This window comes from Scatophagus argus, chromosome 1 (genome assembly GCF_020382885.2).
Source record: "Scatophagus argus isolate fScaArg1 chromosome 1, fScaArg1.pri, whole genome shotgun sequence".
Taxonomy (NCBI): Eukaryota; Metazoa; Chordata; class Actinopteri; family Scatophagidae; genus Scatophagus; species Scatophagus argus.
Genome location: NC_058493.1, coordinates 9,542,695 through 9,561,487, shown reverse-complemented (window position 1 = coordinate 9,561,487; position 18,793 = coordinate 9,542,695). Strand labels below are relative to the sequence as shown.

Genomic DNA, 18,793 nt, shown 5'->3' with positions numbered 1-18,793 from the left:
AGCGTTCAAGGTGAAAAGACCAAAACGATCATGTAAAAAAAAACACAGGGATTATTTGATCATTTTGACACCAAACTAAGAAAAAGAACAGATGTGTTCGATTGCATCTTTGTCAAACTAGTTTTTAGATTTAACAGTGCAGTCAGTGGAGAGAATTAATGACAGTGTTCTTATGCAGTCAGTGTTAAGCACCGAGCCCTGGGTGATTGAACGCTGAACGTCCTCTCTGAAAGAATTATCTGATCTGAATGAGAAGAACCATGAAAGCCCCAGAATATGAGGCAAAATACACATCCATGGATCATTAATATTTACATATACTTCAAGTCAGAGAGAACCGGATTTTGAGGCTGGCCTTTTAGTGTAATGTATGCGTTTTGGTTCTTGATTGCGACTTTGCCAAAGCCTGAGAGGCAAAGTGTGAATATATTTGAAGTGAATCTTTTAATGGAGACATGAAAGAAGGCCTGTGAAGGTCAGCCTCTCTGTGATGCTGCAAGTAATTGTGCCCTCCCAAAGCATTTTGGGTTACTTAGAATGTATCGTATTGACTAAATTGTGCAGTCTACTTCTTTAAAACTGGATAAATGAACAAGGCATCATCATTGTAATGTAGTATTACCGCTGCTGGTGCATAAAAGCACCAAATATCCTAACGCTCTTTTCAGGAATAGAAATGAATCCTCTCCTGCGTCTCGTAAAAAAAGAAATGCTTTATGTTTTGAGTTATAATACTCTCACTAACATAGATTTATTCAACTTATTCTATAACACATAAAACCAATCAAGTGAAACACCAAAAGTTAAGTTACAAGAGGATGTTAGCTATCATCTTGATATTCCATTTTGTCCAGCAGAGGTGGTGTTAGTGTCCCTATAAGAGTGACAACACAAGTGCTGAATGAGTAATGAGCTCCATAACTTTTTTCATCTCTTTGTTCATCCCATCATTTTCCGTGTGTGTGTGTGTGTTGGTTCAACAGCGTGTATGAGCTATTTGCAATTCTGTGTTCAATTTCAGCCAACAATATATTTTCAAGTCTCTGAAGGTCAATCTGCCACTGATGAGTTTTAGACAACACCGGTCTGACTTCACTGTTTATAACTTTAACTGATTATATCTCTTTGAATCAGCTGAAATTATGTTCCATGATAGTCTGTCCCTCTGTGCTCTGTATTTTTACATTTGGAAAAGCACAATACAGGGTTCAGCTTATAGACTATCATACATGATATCGGTACTGTGTGAATTCCCAAGTCCCAAACAGTCCTGTGTGAAAATTCAGTTTGCTATTGATTGAGGCAGGAAGACGTGCCCCCCCCCACCTGAAAGCTGGCCAGCCAAAACTCACCCGAAATTCAGCAGAGATAAGCGTTGAGCTCCACACGTATACAGCATATTTTATTCAGTAGTCATTTGCAGCTCTCTCTCCATGAAAATTATAATACTCCACACATTGCTATTCACCACCAAAGGAGAATCTGAATATATTATACACTCTTCATTCACTACCTATCCTGTTTGTCCATTTCCCCAGTGCTAAAACCTATTTTGGAAAGGGTCAAATATTTAATGTTACAGTATGTGGAAAATATCACCTCAGGGTTAAATCATATATATATATTTATATATATATATATATATATATATATATATATAAAAATGAAAACTTGCTGCCAATGTAAGAAGATGCTTTTGATCCAAAAGCAACAAAGTGTGAGCTGTGGAGACTTTTATGGCCGTATAGTTACAGAGTCTGTCGGGGATGACACCTGTCTTATTGCCCTCCAGATGCTCTGCTCTAACATCAGCTCATTCAGAGTAACAATGAGATTGCCTCTTCTTCAACCACTGAGTCTGCCTCTGTTTCTCAAAGGCGGGATGTCATTACTGCAGCTCTGTGCCTGTGTTCTCCATTTACTCACACAGAGGCTCACACAGACCACCATAAAAGTGTTGGTTGTCTTTCAATATCCAGAATCATCTGCTGTCTGAGCATCTGGTTTTGTTTCTACGCTGCAGCGCTTTTCAAAACATCTTGGAGACACTGATTGTAGAAGTTGGCAGTAAGAAATTACAATAATGTAATGAATGTGGGGAAAAAAGATAACTGCAGACTCTTGCCGTTAGTTACATACTGATGACACTGTATAGTGAGCTCTTCTGCAAGCTTCCTTACAGAAATGGTTTCATTGAAAGATCCTGACTACAGTTTAAGATTGCTATTAATAAGCTATTAATAAAATATGTACAGGCTACTGAGGGCAGAGAAAGTGGAGAAGGCTTCCTTTTCACCATTATACTAGATTTTGTTGAATAGATATAAGGACTACTGGTGGTTTAGGATTTCTAACACCTTTTTGTAAGGGTTTTAGTACCTGGTTAGCTGGGACCTGTTGAAACTGCAGGAAGTTAGCTCCAAGAAATAGACACAAAAGCCCTAAAATGACATATTATTATTTTTTCTCCAGCTAAGCTAACCAGCTGCTGGCTGTAGCCTTATAACAAAGAGATGGGAGTGGTTCAGTCTTCTCATCTAACTCTAAACAAACACAAGTGATTAACCAGTTTTCCCAAATGTCAAACTGTTATTTCAATGAATAACTGCAACATTTGGTAATGCAGTTGAATCTGTGGGAATAAAACCCTTATTGTGTGTAGCAAATAAAAGCAATTTGTGTCAGTTTAACACACATTTAACACACGTTTATCAGTAATGAAGTATCTGACCTGTCAGACTGGGCAATGAGAGGAGGATGACCGCTAATCCAAAAGGCTAAAATCCTCACGGCTCCACTATACGTTCAATCTGAATCTGGGTTTAAACTTGCATATGAGGCTCACAGAAGGTGAGGCAGCGAAAGTCAAGCTCTGATGGACGCAGACGTTAAGCCGCAGGCTATCAATCAACTCCAGCTGATTCTAATGCAGCCCACCCTGTGTTGTGCTCTGGCCCAGGGTAAAGGAGGAAAAGTCAGTGTGGGCACCAGCAAGTTAATCACAGAGATGCACCGTCTCTTTCCTCGGGGGCCCAGAGCCTTCATGGTCTCCTCACAGTGTTATGTGTGAGGCGAGTGGGTGACAGGCTGGACAGGAGCCGGATAATGAGGCCTGCTCTTCTCCAACCAAACACACATAAACAACAATAAAAATGGCTGCAATAACAGACAATTAGCTTTTCACTGGCAAACTGCTGAGCTCCACTTCTCCCTCTCTTCCTCCTTACTACCATCTGCCCTTTGATTTCATTTAGATTCCTGATATCATGAGAAAGTAAAGTCTGTTTCTTGGTTTGAGTGACTTCTAACATCCATAACTACGCTGGCTGCATCAGACTCAATAGGTCACTCTGTTATCTGCTGTTATCTTCCATGACCTTTTCTCCTCTCATAAGAACTGATAGGGATTCAGTTATTTATCGCAAAGCTGACATCTGTGAGAGGAGCAGCACATGTCAACTCACCATAACAATACCTGACTCAAACCCACTGATGGGAGAATATGAGCATGTCCATATCAGAATCTGTCCCATGAGGAGCAGAAATAAATTATCTTATAAATCATTCATTCAGCCTCGAAGGAAATGAGCTACAGAGAAGGGCAGAAATGAGTGTAAGAATGGGACATCGGCTGCTGACTGATGTTTTAAGTAGGAAACAATTGGCTGGCATCACAGGAGTACTCCAGTACCATCTAGTGATAACTTGTAGTATGCACACACAGATACAGTGGACTGCCAATAAAACCCAGCAAATCAAACTATGTTAATCTGTCCATACAGAAACTAGGAGGGATAAAATCTGTTCATCCACCCTCCCAGTACAGTACCTGTTCCAGCTGTTACCCTCAGGACGCTGCTACCATGACCGACCCATTCAAAAACAGATCTTTGCCCACTACAATATCAAACTGCCCTGGTTTGCCACATCTGCTGCCTTCTGGGCAAACTGTACTAGCTCTAACTGCTGTCTTGTTTTCAAATATTTGAAAGTGGTGACGTGTGATGTATATATGATGTCCAAATACTGTATTTCCTGTTAGGATGGTGTTCATGGAGCCATACTGCTAAGCACTGAAAACAAAATGCAGCCGCTTTACTGCCTGAATTTAATTAAATCTTGTCATCCAACCATATAATGACATAGGCCCTTCAACATACACAGTTTTAAGACAACTAAAGCCACAATAATGTAGAGTTTGACTCTGGCAGGGTCAGGGGACAAAATGAAAAAGAAGCCAAAATTTCAATCTCAACAAAGAGGCAAGAGAGAAGGGCCCTTCCTCAAGTGCACCACCTCAGTTTCCAGGCCAAAAAGGGCAAGGATAGTTGCCCCCTGGATGTTGATGGCAGCACTGGACAAAAACTGCCACCTCAGTCTTTTGTTAAATAACACCATCTACTGGAAAACACAAGAAATACATCACCTAGAAAGCCAGGATCCATGTTAGGCCCCACACATTAATTGGAGGTTGGTAGTGTGATTGCAGCCTCGTATCCATGCGGACGTGGCCCTGAGCAAATTACTGAAACTTTTTTTTTTCCACGTGAGACCAAAAATGTAAAACTGTAAAAATGTCTGCCAAATGAAGGTAACATCTTTTGTGTATTGAGGTACAGTTCATGAATTCTAATGGCAAAATCAATCATTGATCAATACTTCTAACTGCTCTTATTTAAAGGTGACATAAGGTAATCAATACCAGGAAATTCTGGATAGATTCTTCTTCCAGGAAAATAGTTTCTCATTTGCTACGACAAAACATTTATCATTAAAACAGCATAAAGAGATATTTCATAAAATTCTTTATTCATAAACTTGATGCAAGTTTACAAATTATCTTACATGGTCAAAATCACCCTTGCAATGGAAAAAAAAAAAATGAAACCAAACCAAAGCATGCTAACAGTGCATAACTTTATAACCCGGCCACTGCAGTTAATGAAGCAAGGTAAAGAACCCAGAATCAGGCTAATTCAGAACTCAGACCCAATATGTCATTCACCAAAGCAGAGGTTTTGTTAGATTAGTCAGATAACATGAGCTGGTCTAAGAGAAGGTATTATCTGTCCAAGATGAACTTGAGGACGCTATTATTCCAAAGGTCAGGTTAAAGATGTGGGCTTACAATTGTTCTGATGGCACACAAATCTGTACTGCTACTTTTTTGGGGGAGTCCTGGCATCTGTAAAAGGTAATCCAAGAAGGTAGGAGGTCTTGTAGAGTCCATGTGTCTCATGTAGTATCTGAACTGGTTCAACAAGCAGCACACAGGAACTAATTATCCTGTGCACTTAAGTAGGAAGTAAAGCAAATGATTTTTCTTAACCATCCTACCCAACCACCCTTCGCCTTCAGTAGCTTGGGGGAAAAACACCCATTGATATACTGACATGCAAAACACAGCAATATCAAAGACACAGAGTAGATGTGTTCCGTATCCCTCTTCTAGCGCTGGATCACGTGAGGGTGGGAGCATATCCCCTGCTCCGTGGATCTGATCATTCCAAAAACTTGCTCAGTAATTATTTATCAACCACAATAGCATTCAGAATATCTAAGTGTGTGCAAGTCAAAAGCAAAACACACTGCGATGCCTACTGGTAAACTGGGATGATATTTTAAAATGGCCCGAAATAAAAAGACTGACACATTCAATCTTGCATTTCACGACGATAATCTGAAGCATTTGTTTGCGAAGTCGTGTGCAGTATGTATTCCTGAGTTTGCTTCGCCAGAGAACGCAGGGGTGCACTCGACAATGTGACCAGAATGAAGTGATTAGTATGTTACCTATGGCATCACAACAGCTAAGAACCATGCCGAGGATTATAGTCATGTTGAGATTCTTCTTAAAGATATTGGTGGTGTGACTGAGGTTAACATCACTGAGAAAACTCTAAATCAATTTGAAAATGAGGAATGACCGTATGAAATAGCATAACTAAGCTTTCTATGCTGGTTTTTCAGAACAATATACTTAAAACAATGCAAGTAACCACACAATAGAACACCCACATCAAACGTGTAACTGCATTAATTGGAATGCTTCGCACAGTTTTCTGCATATTATTCACATTACATCAAAGACCCAGCACGCTGAGGGGTACAGCAGTGCTAAGAGTGGTTATGAATAGTAACCAGAGAGGTGGTAATGGGAAGAGCTGGGACCTTCCTGTGGCAAATCTGAACAAATATTCATCAGACCTACACGGATATTCTGGTAAAGGAACAGACTCCAGTCGATCTTCCCAGGTGTGAAGCCAGAAGGTATATGGTCAAGACTATTGCTGTGAATTTGAAACTCCGGCTGCAGTTTAAAACCAGCCATGAGGTCGAGGAAAAGTCAGAAGGTAAAGGTCACTTTTTTTTTTTTTTGTACCCCCAGACGGTTACGACTGCAGGATTGGAAAAGTGCTCAGGATGTGAACCAGCGACAAGAACTAAGCAGGTGACTACACGGTTAAGCTGTTAAGACTAATTTTCTTCAGTACAACAAAATTCCACGAGACTGTGTCTTCACTGCATAGCCTTACTGAGGTTCGTCCGGTTTGAGTGATTCGATATGAAAAGCCAAACCTCTGGAATGCCAGTAAACAGCTGTGTCTCTGCCATTATTGTTACAGCCATTGTAATTAAGAGGTGCCATCGAATAAGGGGAATGGTACTGTCAATGTTGCCAATAACATGAGGATTATAAATCAATATAAAAAGAGAACAAAACCGCAGTAGTCATTAAGCTTACATAAGAACATGGCGTACTTTTGTTTCCTTCTGCAAGAGTATCCATGAAGCAACTTTTTCTTATTCTAAATAGGTCTTGCAGTGCCCCTGCTGTTAATGGTCAGGGGTAATGCGGTCTCTGCCCAGCCAAAGACCCAGACAAGGTTACATTATAAACAATTAAATCTTTTTGCAGAAATACAAATTTACATGTTTACACATGGAGTTAAAATCAACTACATTACAGTGTGATCATATTCAAACGCCCCCGCTTTGCCTGGTCGTGTTTCCTGTGTTACCATCCAAGCCACACACCAAACCTCTCCTGCAGGGAGTTGTCCAGTTGCTGGTTGTGATGACGACAGTTGTCTCCAACTCTGGAGCTCAGCAGGATGCTGTTCGTAATTATGGGCTGTCACGCCCCAGGCCACAGAAGTCTTTTTACCTTCCTCCCCACCTCAGGGCTTCAAGCTTTAAAAGATAAGAGGTTTGAAAGCAAGCTATCCTCAGAAGCACGTTATTCCAGAGGCGGGATCTTGGCATTACAGAGATAATACATGAGCACAATATTACACAGGCCGTCCATGAAGAGAAAAGGCAATGGTTCTTCCAATCACCAGCAATGTTTAATGTCCTTCCCAGCTACCACTGCATCAATTCAGAAAATGTCAAATGCCATTCTCAGATCCAGACTGTGACCAGAGAGGCAGCATGTGGTGACTGGAGCATCAGGCTGCTGGGTAAAACCATGCCGCACCTTTCAACTCACAGCCAGCCAGTAACCTTGGCATGCTCAGTGCCAAAACCAGAGGATGCCTTTACGCAATACTTAGTCCACTGTTTTTCTGGAGTGCGAGATGGGTGTTGCAATGAAAAACTGAGATTGTATAAGACAACAGATGTACAGAGAGATAAATATCTAAAGAGAGGACACTCTTGCGAGTAGCTGATGAGCTTGGATGTAAATTTCAGGGCGTGTGTGTCTGTGTGGTCGGTGCTCATGTGTGAGGATCAGATTGGTCACTGAATGAGGAATTTGGTTTGTAGTTCAAACTCTGACATAGAGAACAAAATGGTTTGCAGGATTTAAAAAAATGTTGGTCGCAAGGGGAATAAAACATTTGAAGACATGTGGTCCCAGTGCAGGAAAGGCAAAAGTCTGTTTTAGCCATCCTCTTTAGGGGGTGTGTACCAGCCTAGGGAAAAAAAAAAAACAACACACACACACGTAATGCATAGAGGGACTAAACAGAAAATAGTCAGAAATTTAGTAAAAGGTTCAGGTTTTTTCAGGTTCAGGCTTTCACCTCTCAATTTTTATATACTACTACAATTGAATCTCCACATAACCTGTTGGAGTAAAGCTAATTCACATACTTTCATCCTCGCTTTTGGTTTTGCTTTAAAATGCAGGGACGACCACATAAATTTGCACTAATGGTCATCTCTGAGCAACTGACTTAAAAGTGTCATTTTTCCAATAAAATTCATTTCAAAGCTTGTGTTTGTTTCTGATCTTGTTTATTCTATTTTCAATTTTAGGTTTAACTGTGTATTAACAGATAATATCATTTTTTAATTCTTCTGCTATGCATCAAAATTAGAATGATCAAAGTCACAAAGGATTGAGTTCCTACACAGAAATGTGCTGGGTCAGTGAAATATACATAAAAATAAATAATCTGACCTGAACATGACAATTATTAAATTAAAGCATTTGTCCAATATGATAGATAGAGTGTACTATCAGTTTTATGAGTTTATTTCTGATGTCCATTAAGGTACTATAAAGCAAGCACAGTGGATCTATAACTATTTAAACTAGATGAGCACCAAATAATATCAGTTGTTGAACTTCTCATCTTTCTGATTATGCAGTTCATTTCATATTGGCAGAATATGGCAGTTTAAAATACACACATACAATATGGTTTAAACTGCTAATTTGTCTTGCCTCTAACCTCCTTTCTTGATATGTTAGACAGTCCTGAAAAGACCAAATTGCTAGCTGAGGGCAAAAGGTCTGAATTATTAAATTACTTTGATCATTGTTTGTCATGTTATTAGATCTATTTGTCAAGAGTATATGTACATATAAAAGGACTGAACTCAAAGTACTTTCACCCAGATCTTTCCTTCTGTTTTTGAAGGCATTTTGACACACGAGTATCCCTGCGCTGTAACAAAAAGTTGCTTTAGGCTCAAATATAAGTCCCAGAATGAACTGTGGGCTAATGTTTACAAATAAATAATGCAAATAATGATAAATGTAAAACCTGAAATAGTGCTGAGTAACAGTCATTAAGAGTCAAGCAGACAGCACAGCCAAAGTGACGTTATTGTTCAAACTTGAATCCAGCGTGATTAAATTGTGATGAATCATAAGCATGTTGTGCTTACAGTTTGTATTGTGTATTACTATTATCTATATCATGCTAGTATAAATCCTAAAAACATTATCTCAGTCACACAAATTAGGTGTAATACTGAGGACTACATAGAAAGCTGTACAAAGACTAAATGTGCGCAGTTTTGATGTATGGGAGCGATTTAGTTTCAGTAAACAAGGTCAGCAATGCACTCTGTATGAAACTGGAGACAAAAACACTCACCGTTCTTTTCATGGATCTGAACCAGGGACTTGTAGGACTGCTGTGCTCTGGCAAGATTGTACTGGTTCTGCATTAAAAGATGAAAATGAAGTCAACCTTTGAGTGTGCACAGGGTTTATGATGGCAGTACAGAACAGGAAACAGCAATGACAGCTGTTTTCTACAAGCAAAATCTTATCTCACTATCTCCAATTTCAAGGACAAAACCCAGTGTTTGGTGCAGGATGATGAACACACATTCTTTCCTTGTTTGATCATTCAGACTGCTTTCCCACTCACATGGTCATCACCATTCACAAAAGACTGCACCTTTACTTCCAAACACCTATGCCAAACCACCTAATTATACAAGACTTAAACAAGTCTGAATGGCAGAGGTCACTTACAGCTTCATAACCAAGTCTGTTTCACAAAGATGGACTCCACCTACAGCCTGACTATTAGTTTGATCAAAGCTGTCCTCCAACTTCTATATTCAACCATGGCATACTGCTGCCGAGTTACTGACTAAATAAACTAGGACTCACTTGCTGTGGCTTCTGGGTATATTAAGACCTTTTTCAGACTAATAAAAATATCAAACAATTACAAGGTCATCTTACAAGAGAAATTTTAAAAATAAAATCAACTGTCACAGAATCCTAATGTGCCTAATGTGGCAAGGCTTAGCATTTGTGCTAACCCCTCAGTCAGGGAAGTGATGACCCATCCACTGGCAGCAAAGGTGGAAAGCTTTCCTTGCTTATTGCTCTCTTCAAAAATGTTTTAGCAAACCACAAATTATGAAACGTATTTTCCTCTTATTTGATGTTTGGTGTCACCAACACCATGGAAACATGGGTGTCAGTTCCTGGAGGTAGGGAGGCAAACTTTTCAAGCTTACAGTCAGTCTGTCTGACTATGGCTTTAATCAACTAACAGACTTCTTGCACACGTGCACTAGCCTAACACTACAGACCAGGTTAACATTTCTTTGTGAAAACATAAATTGTAAGTCCTAAAAGGAGGTCTAAAAATTGCAAACATTATCTACACAGAATGTATTCAGCCTTGTTATTTGGCAACCCTTCTCTCGTGTATCTGAAAGAGATGCGCTTCTATCGTACTACAGCTGTCTACACATAAGCCATGTAACGGCTCTTTTCTCACTAACACTTCACACGTGAAACTGCAAACTGCCGCATGTTTTTCCTCATCACGTCGTTTTTTCCTGTTTACATGAGTGACTTCGTCGGTTGGGTTTTGTGCTCCAAGTGCTGCACAAATGCTGGTAAACTATAGTCCGTAGTGTACCTGAAAGCATCCATGTGATTATGTGCTGCTTTCATTTCAAAGATGGTGTAGACATTGTAAAAGTGCTGAATCTCTACTTAAGTAAATGTATAGTTTTTAAAAAAGATGCCTGTTGACCTTTTCACACAACAGTCAAGTACTTAACCCTGTCTCACATGTGCTGACCTACTAACACACTAATTTATCACAAGTCACTTTGACAGTAGTATTCATACAAAGTTTCCACTTAAAAACACACAGATACTAACTCCGGTTGAAGGTTGGCAAGGAAAAATACAGATTTGATTTCTCTCATTTGAGAGACTGGTAAAGGGTGAAAACCAAACATGTAAAACTAAGAAAGTAAGCCTGTAATAGGCTTCTGTAAATAAAAGAAGATAACAGGTACAAGTGACAGCAAATGCAAACTGCAGCACAAAAATATAGGCAGCTACATTGGCCATTCCAGTGGTGACACGCTGCACCTTCCACCCCACTCAAACTGGATTAAAAACATGCTACACGGCCAGCTCTGACAGCAGAAACATTTAAATTTACACAATAAGAGCCAGGGAGGCAGGCCTCTACATCAAGCACTGTTGTGAGCTCAGCACTATCACAAGACATTTCTGGCTTCAAGTGAAAACTTCAGAGCTTCCTCACTTACTTTATTGGCTCCAAACTGCACTCTGGCTTTTCCTTTGACTAAAGTGGCATTGATCTGCATGATGACAGACTCAATGGAATAGGCACTGCTCCAACCCTGCAATCAGTGTCAATGAGAGTATATTTTTACATATTATATATTTTTTGTTTATATATATTTTTAAACAAATGTGAATGCAATCCACAGTAATATTTAATATTATGCAGCACAAACTCCTATCATTTAAGGTGTTAAGGAATATGTTTGACATACCTGTTTGGTGAGAAGTTCCATGCACAGGGCACCTCCTCCAAGAACATAACTAAAGCGAGGACAGAAAAAAAAAACATAAGGGAAAGAGGTATAAGAACAACAAAATAAAGTTCTTTTCCAAACCAAAAAGACACTAACTCAGTCTCAACTTTAAGGATGAATTGGGGATGAAGGAAAGTGTGAAGATTGTAGCAGCTAAATTAACTCACCCTCCAGACAGCACTGGAGAAACCACCCGGACAAATGGTGGATCAAAGGGGAAATTATCCTGTACAGACAACCAGCAAAAACTGTTAGCTTGCAGACTTCAAAGACCACTAAATGAAGTTTAATTTTCATTTATGCAAACTCAACTTTACTCACTTTATATGAGAAGTTTAGTAAAATGTAATCCATTCCTTCCTTTTCCTTTAGGACTTGTAAATCACTGTGTAAGGGGCTATCTGGATCAACCCTGTTGGTCATTAAAATTATGCATTCAACGTGTTAACGTTAATACAGAGAGAAAGAAAATAATACAAAACTCAAAATTACTTACGTCCTTAGTTTGACGTGCCATTCATACAGGCTGTCGTTAACAAGCTCAACAGAGTAGATGCCTGCCAAAAAAAAAAAAAAGCAAAATATCACCCAATGTAAGCTCTAGTAACTTCAATTATCTAATTTCCCTTTTCATTCTGTAAATTAAAAAGGTAATGCAGTGAGGCAGTGCATAAAATGTATTTGAACCAGTACCTCTGCTCTCATAGGTGAGCTAATTCTGCAAAAATGATGAGAAGTCAAAAGGTGAACATTTTTTTATGTTTTTTACAAAATTAAAGAGTTCCAAATGGGTTTCTGTCAATTTTTTTCCAATTTGGTTTGAGCTTCACTTTCAATGAATATCATTTTCCTTTGTCAAGCTGCTGTGGAAAGCATGTCAAATTTTTTATAACCATTACTAAACCACGCAATACACACTTTGCAAATGAAAGCAAAGGGTGTAATAACCTACAGTAATGGAATCACACCCACTTGAGGTTGGAGCTGACCTCAAAAGTCATAAGGAATTCTGCCACCTTTAGAATTCTGCTAAACTAAACTCATTCAAATTTCCATCTCTGATCATGTCAACATCGTGGCTCTTATTGTGTAATGCTTGACATTCACCAGTGCTAATCACTTGAAGAGGACAGAATTGATGATTATTCTGTGTGAGGGTTTGGAGGTATTTTTCCAGGTCATGGTTATGAAAGTATTCCTTTCACCAAGACCTGTAACAAAGAGCAAAGCTTTTATTAGTGTGCATACCTGTCTTGTAACTCTGAGACCTGTAGATCTCTCTGAGCTCCTTCATCAGGCGGTCAGAGGCTTGCACTGAACCAGACACAGCTCCCTGCAGAACACAAAACAACAACTATGACAATAAAGACAAGGAACACAGTACTTTATAATTCACTGTGAGGGTAGACATCAGCTGTCAACATGGGCTAAAATCAAAGAGAGAGCTTTTTTTTTCTACTAGATATCAATATTGATTTGTATATAACAAGATACACTAATTGTTCTGTAAATAAGAAAGGCTGTAAAAAAAAAAAAAAAACATACTGTAATTCACATTTGATTTGATCCCCCCACCCCACACACACACACACACGAATAAAAACAGCTGCCTCACATGGGACAATACTTGAGCTAAAAACAAATGACTCAAAAGAGCAAAGCTTCTTCCAGAATGACTGATTTAGGTTCCAAACGTGACCAGCAGAGAGGCATTACCACCACCAACTGCTGCTGCTCTCACGTCACATAAGACCATGGTAAGCAGTCCTCCCGCCCAAAATCGCATAACCTTGCGAGGCAGCTTGATTCACAAGAACATCACAAGAGAGTCCATCCCTGAGTGAAAATTTAACAGACAATAAAGGCATTTTCTCCTATGAACTCTTTGACACATGCAGCACACAACAGCCTCTGTCAGACACCTTTTAACCCACTGAAAATACTCTGCTTGTTTTGAGTGTGGGTTGGCGCCTAAGTATGTATACATGAGGAGGAAGCGCAAACTCATTCTTTATGATGACTGTTTTCGCATTGATATCAATACTTTATGTATTTGGGTGGATTAATGAAAGATTGGAAAGCAAGACAGAGGAATGTACACAAGAACATGCCCATGTGTTTGCTGTGAATTCTCCAGACAATGACCATCCCTAGTCATACAAGGGCTTTGTAGGGAGCTGGCAGAGTGAAGTCTGGTTCAACTGATTGTGACATTTGTATTCACACATACAGCTTGTCTGAGTATGGCTACAGCTGAAAGGATCGTTCCCATGGCAGAAACAGTAAAGCTCTACCGAATGAAATATTTCATTGATACCTTGTTTCTTAACTTTCTTATTCAAAACCTTTATCCAATTAACATTCGCAAGAGTAATCAATGCTGACAAAATTAGCACACATAAAATCTATACAGGCACTGAATGTTAGCTTCAACATCATCTTCCAAGATGTGAAATCAAGCCTTAGATAAACTGTTACTGACCACAAACCCTTAAATACCTGAAAATATATGCATCTCACTGAATGAAGACTTACATTCAAGTGGTCTTGTCTCTGGTTCTTTCGGATCTTCTCCAGGATGGCCAGATTCTCCTTCTCAATGCCATCATCCTCGGATTTCTTCCCATCCACGGGCTCCTCCTCTTTCATTTCATAGTGGTCCAGATCCTCTATGTCCTGTTGGTTCAGATTTGATATTTTAGAAATATTTTTCTGGTTACCCAGTAATGCATGCAGTACATAAAAAAACAGCTCAAGGATCAAAGCTAGTGTCAAGTCAAAAGATGTTTGTTGAATAGAATAAAACTAACAATGAAACCCAAATCTACTAGCATGCAATACCAACAGCCTAATTGTTCGTCTTAACGTGTCACTATGATGAGAAGAAATCTAGGACAACCTCCAAAGAGCAACACATCAGCACCTCACACACTCTCCTATGAATAATACCTTAGGTGTTCAGACCAAGACGATAACTTACCTCTCCCATTTCTTCCTCCTCTTCTTCTTCAGACGTGACCTCCTCTGTCCCATGCTATACACACACACAGACACAAGCAAGGCACTCAGTGATACTGCATAAAGTGATCCGATAGAGAATCTGTGAGCTTCTTACTTGACATAAATACACTTGAACATGACTGCAGGAAGAGTCTATTGATCAGCTATGGTAACAACCTGAAATCACCCAAGACCCCCTGTAATGTAGGCTGACATTTCAGAACTGAGCAAAAGTTGTTTTGAAGTGCTTGATTAAACATCCTAATTTAAATATGCATGGAACATTCTTTGAAAGAAACCAAATATTGGCCATTTCCTGGCTGTGCCATTCCACGCCATGCCAAGAGGAGCTATTTGAAAGGAGCTAAAAAGGCAGCCTTGCCTTTCGGTCTTGTCCCACAGGGCCCGCCGGCAGGGGCTGATCCAGCATCTCCACATCTGGATGTTGGGGTAGGTTATACAGTCGACAAAGGTCACAGATGAGTTTCTTCAACTGCTGCAAAAGCTATGGAATGCAAACACGAACATGACAACAGTAGATTATGCTGAGGGGCATTGTTAAAATACATTTTTTTAATATTGCATTTCAACCAAGAAGTTTGTTGCAGCTTTTACAGTGGAACAGTGCAAAGTGTAGCAATAAAGTTTGGGCTAATTACTCACATGACTTCAAAGTAAGGAAGTTTTAAAAAAAACAACAACTTGTGATAGCACTGCCAATTAACATTGGGCGACTGACACTGTGTGTCCTCATACAAAATAACTGAGGCAACATAGTCGTCAAATTGACATCGCTAAAACATTGGTGAAACAGTAAGCAAATAGATTGATCTTATCCATCACAGAAAGGCAAGGTTTGTCACTTAGCTAACACACAATGTTAACATCACTTTATTTATCTGAATGTTGACTAAGTTATAGTACAAAATGCAAACAAAAGAAAAAACATCTGTCCAAAAAAGCACACAGCACTTCTATAAAAAGCATATTTTGTGTCCTACAAACAGAGCAGCATGATTAAGTATGGTAACTAAGCTCAGGATCTCACACGACTCATAGGATTACATAAGAACCTGCGAGTCACAAACAATTTGCCCTCAAAGGTTGTCCCAATAATCAAATGTAACAACCATTTGGTTGCTGAAAACCTCTGTGTCTGTATTTGCCATTTAAACACATTTATCCAATTCTTTAAGCAGAAAGACACATACTGGTGCAGCACATACAAGCTGTTTGTTCCAAAGCTCATTGAACACTAAAATGACAACAAAAATATCTTAACCTTGTTAAAATCTTGCAAGAATGATGCAAGCTGTTTAAAGTCAAACACTTTATGACATGAAGTGGAAGATAGTGATATAAAATCAATACAAAGTGAACTCAGTATTTAACACATTCAAATGAACATCTATCAAAATAAATCTAAGTCCAAAATAAAGAAGTGACACCAAAAGATTATTTTGCACGGCACCTTCTGATGGAGCTCAACACAGCAGGCTGGCATTATGTCATAGTAATGCAAATAAAATACTCCTGCTGAGAGGCAGCCTGGTCAATACTTGTTTTGCCAAGCAATCCAGTTAAGTCGAAGAGTGTAGGCTTTTCATGTGGTCATATGCTTATATCTCAGGAATACTATGAAAGCGTTTCAGCTGCAGCTTATATCAAGTCTACTTTAACAGCTCAGGAGACTTTAAGGAGTGGTCAGCCCAGTATTAAAATGATCTGCTCTTTGTTTCTTGTTTTTTTGTTCTTTTAAACTCAACTGCTGCATGACAAGATAATCTTTGTCATGTAGTGAGCATTAACCTACGAGTTCCACAAAACCATCTGTGTGCTAAGTGCAATAATTGTAGATGACAGAGGACTGACGACAAACGCTCACTTTAAATAATAAGATTGCGAGCAAATTTTAACGAAGTACACAGGAATAACATGAGTTTTTATTGGTGATACACAGTGAAACAGGCGAGTTTGCATAATTACCAAGGTGCTGCCTTTTCTCACATCTTCCAACCTCTCCAAAACTTGCGCCAGGCTCGGGTCGTCAGAGTCCACAAACCATATTGGTGGCGTAGATGGATAAGATTCCTAAGGACAATGCAGGACCCAAAAACAATAAAGTTTAATCAACACGTATGACTAACATATTTGCGTGTCGCAAGGTTAAACAGTCAATAAAAAAAACGTAAAGTCTGCAAACATTAGCATACAGCTAGCAAACAGCTAGGGTTGCTTATCAACACTGTGTAAATGTTGGATTATCATACCCAAACAATAAAACATCGTAGCTTCCAATGACATTGGTTTATGAAACTACGCCAAATCTGTCCTACAGAGCATCAGACTGAACAGCTGTGGAGGTAGCCTGCTACCTGGCTAGCAAGTTGACGCGCTAACTTTAGCACGCTAACGACCAACAAGGGAAGTATAACGTAGAAATCCCGGCACGGCTTCTGTCACCTTACCGTTATGTTACAGTGGATAATTAACAGCTTTTCCCCAGTTACATTAAACTGACAGCTCAGCTCGTCAGGCTTCCAGTCAATGATCCTGAAGCGTTCGTGGTTTGGATCAAAAATGGACTCCAAAAACTTCAGTTCGGCCTTCAGCCCCGACACCGACATCTTCCACGCATCTCCGGCTGGGCCGCTGGGGAGGGGGAATAGTCGGGACTTAGCTTTTACCTAGCTAAAGCCACGACGCAATTTTCACTACAAAATTGATTTAAAAAGTGGCCAAGAGATGACTGCCTGGTAGATGCAGTTGGATGCCCAGTGCCAGCTATCTGCAGAGTCCGGTCAAATTATCAGCGTAACCGGACAGATTCGCCGATGAAGTAACTAACGTTAGCTAGCTTTCAGTTAGCAATTGAAAACAGCGCAGTGCTTGGCAAGATGCTAGCTAGCGAGTTAGCGAGCTAGTCCGTTGTTGTTGTCTTTCCGTCTATTGTTGTTGTCTGCCTATGATAACAACAGTTTAAGGCTCTCTTGGTGTCCCGTGACGGTCTTCTTTCAGTCCCATCGGACAGTTCCTTATTGGTTACTTAACGAGGAAAAAATCATGCCACCGCCACGATCTGAACTTATATCCCGCTGAAGGGATAGTGTTTTTCATCCCGGTGAACAACTGTAGCTGGCCTCTTGTGGGGTTTAAAGATGGCGTTGTGCAATCTCCCCGTTCCCGCAGAATCCCAGCATTCAGCGCGTTCTCAATTTATTTGAGTGTTAGAAAATAAAGGAAAGTTTAAGGCAGTGGATTATTCAGTTAAATAGTTATGCGGGATAAAAGCATCATTGTAATTTTAATTTATTTAAATAACCAATTCCCTGGTTCAGATAATACATAGAGTTAAACTGGTGCACAGAAACTGACCCTTTCTACTGTACTTGAATTTCTTGGTACCATAAAGATGGCTGAAATTATTTAGATTCATTCCGTTTCAATGGAATTCGTGTTTATCATTCTGTGTTTAGTCAAAGACGTACAAAAATTAAGCTGTGTAACTTGTTTGCCTAGCCTTTGGCAATTTGAGCAAGGCCACATGAATCCAATTCATTTTAATCAAAAGTCTGTTCTGTATGTTCTTTGTTTTCTTCAAGGTTTTAACAGAAAAGTCACAAGAGCTATGCCATTTTGTTTTCAGTTATTTAAGGGGACTAAGCCATCTGATTTATTTAAGTATAATAAGCATCTGTTCTTCTTTTATGAATACCAATACCAAGCAATGTCAGGATATGCTGTGTGTGTGAGAGAGAGAGACAGAGTGAGAGAGAACCTGAACCTGATTTTTTAGATTTGTGACTGATCACACTTTGACCAGTCCTCAATTTCAGAGAGATCCTCAAAGGGCCGTTTGAGAATTAAGGTGAGAATTAGGGTTAGGTTAAGGGGTTAGGGAACGCATCTTTTTGAGGAGTGTCCTCACAAGTATAGCTGTACAAATGTCTATGTGTGTGTGTGGATTCTGTTTTTTTTAACTAATTAGAACGATTAAATTTTTTTTCCTGCGGGGGGTAAATGTAAATAAAACCATACAATAAAATATTGACCTGGTCAGCTGAAGTCGACCCTGCTCACAAGGATCCAGTAAAATAACATGTCACGTTCGACCTGCTCTCTAGACCTTTCCTTCGGAAGACCAGACACTACTTGCGGAGCAAATGACGTGTGTAGTAGTACCGGCTGCCCGCTAGGGGGTAGTGTTGGCTCAATATTTGCACAT

The 18,793-nt window shown here is 39.6% G+C and overlaps 1 protein-coding gene across 1 annotated transcript; it reads right to left on the bottom strand.

Moving 5' to 3' along the window:
* Window positions 1-4,788: 4,788 nt before the first annotated feature.
* ube2q1 (ubiquitin-conjugating enzyme E2Q family member 1) lies at window positions 4,789-17,773 on the bottom strand. Its single transcript, XM_046374587.1, has 13 exons — window positions 17,037-17,773; window positions 16,555-16,659; window positions 14,951-15,073; window positions 14,549-14,602; window positions 14,104-14,244; window positions 12,817-12,901; window positions 12,065-12,125; window positions 11,890-11,980; window positions 11,736-11,794; window positions 11,527-11,575; window positions 11,275-11,370; window positions 9,336-9,402; window positions 4,789-7,919 (listed from the first exon to the last, which is right to left on the bottom strand). The coding sequence occupies exons 1-13, from the start codon at window positions 17,193-17,195 to the stop codon at window positions 7,888-7,890; spliced, it is 1,122 nt and encodes a 373-aa protein (XP_046230543.1). The 5' UTR covers window positions 17,196-17,773; the 3' UTR covers window positions 4,789-7,887.
* Between the last annotated feature and the right edge of the window lie 1,020 nt (window positions 17,774-18,793).

Bases quoted from the DNA above. Each gene is read 5' to 3' on its own strand.
- ube2q1 (XM_046374587.1), bottom strand. From the start codon at position 17,195: ATGTCGGTGTCGGGGCTGAAGGCCGAACTGAAGTTTTTGGAGTCCATT. The intron at 14,245-14,548 runs GTAAGTTATCGT...CTGAACCAACAG, and splicing joins AGGAGGAAGAAATGGGAGAG to GACATAGAGGATCTGGACCA. The intron at 12,902-14,103 runs GTAAGTCTTCAT...TGTGTTCTGCAG, and splicing joins AGAGACAAGACCACTTGAAT to GGAGCTGTGTCTGGTTCAGT.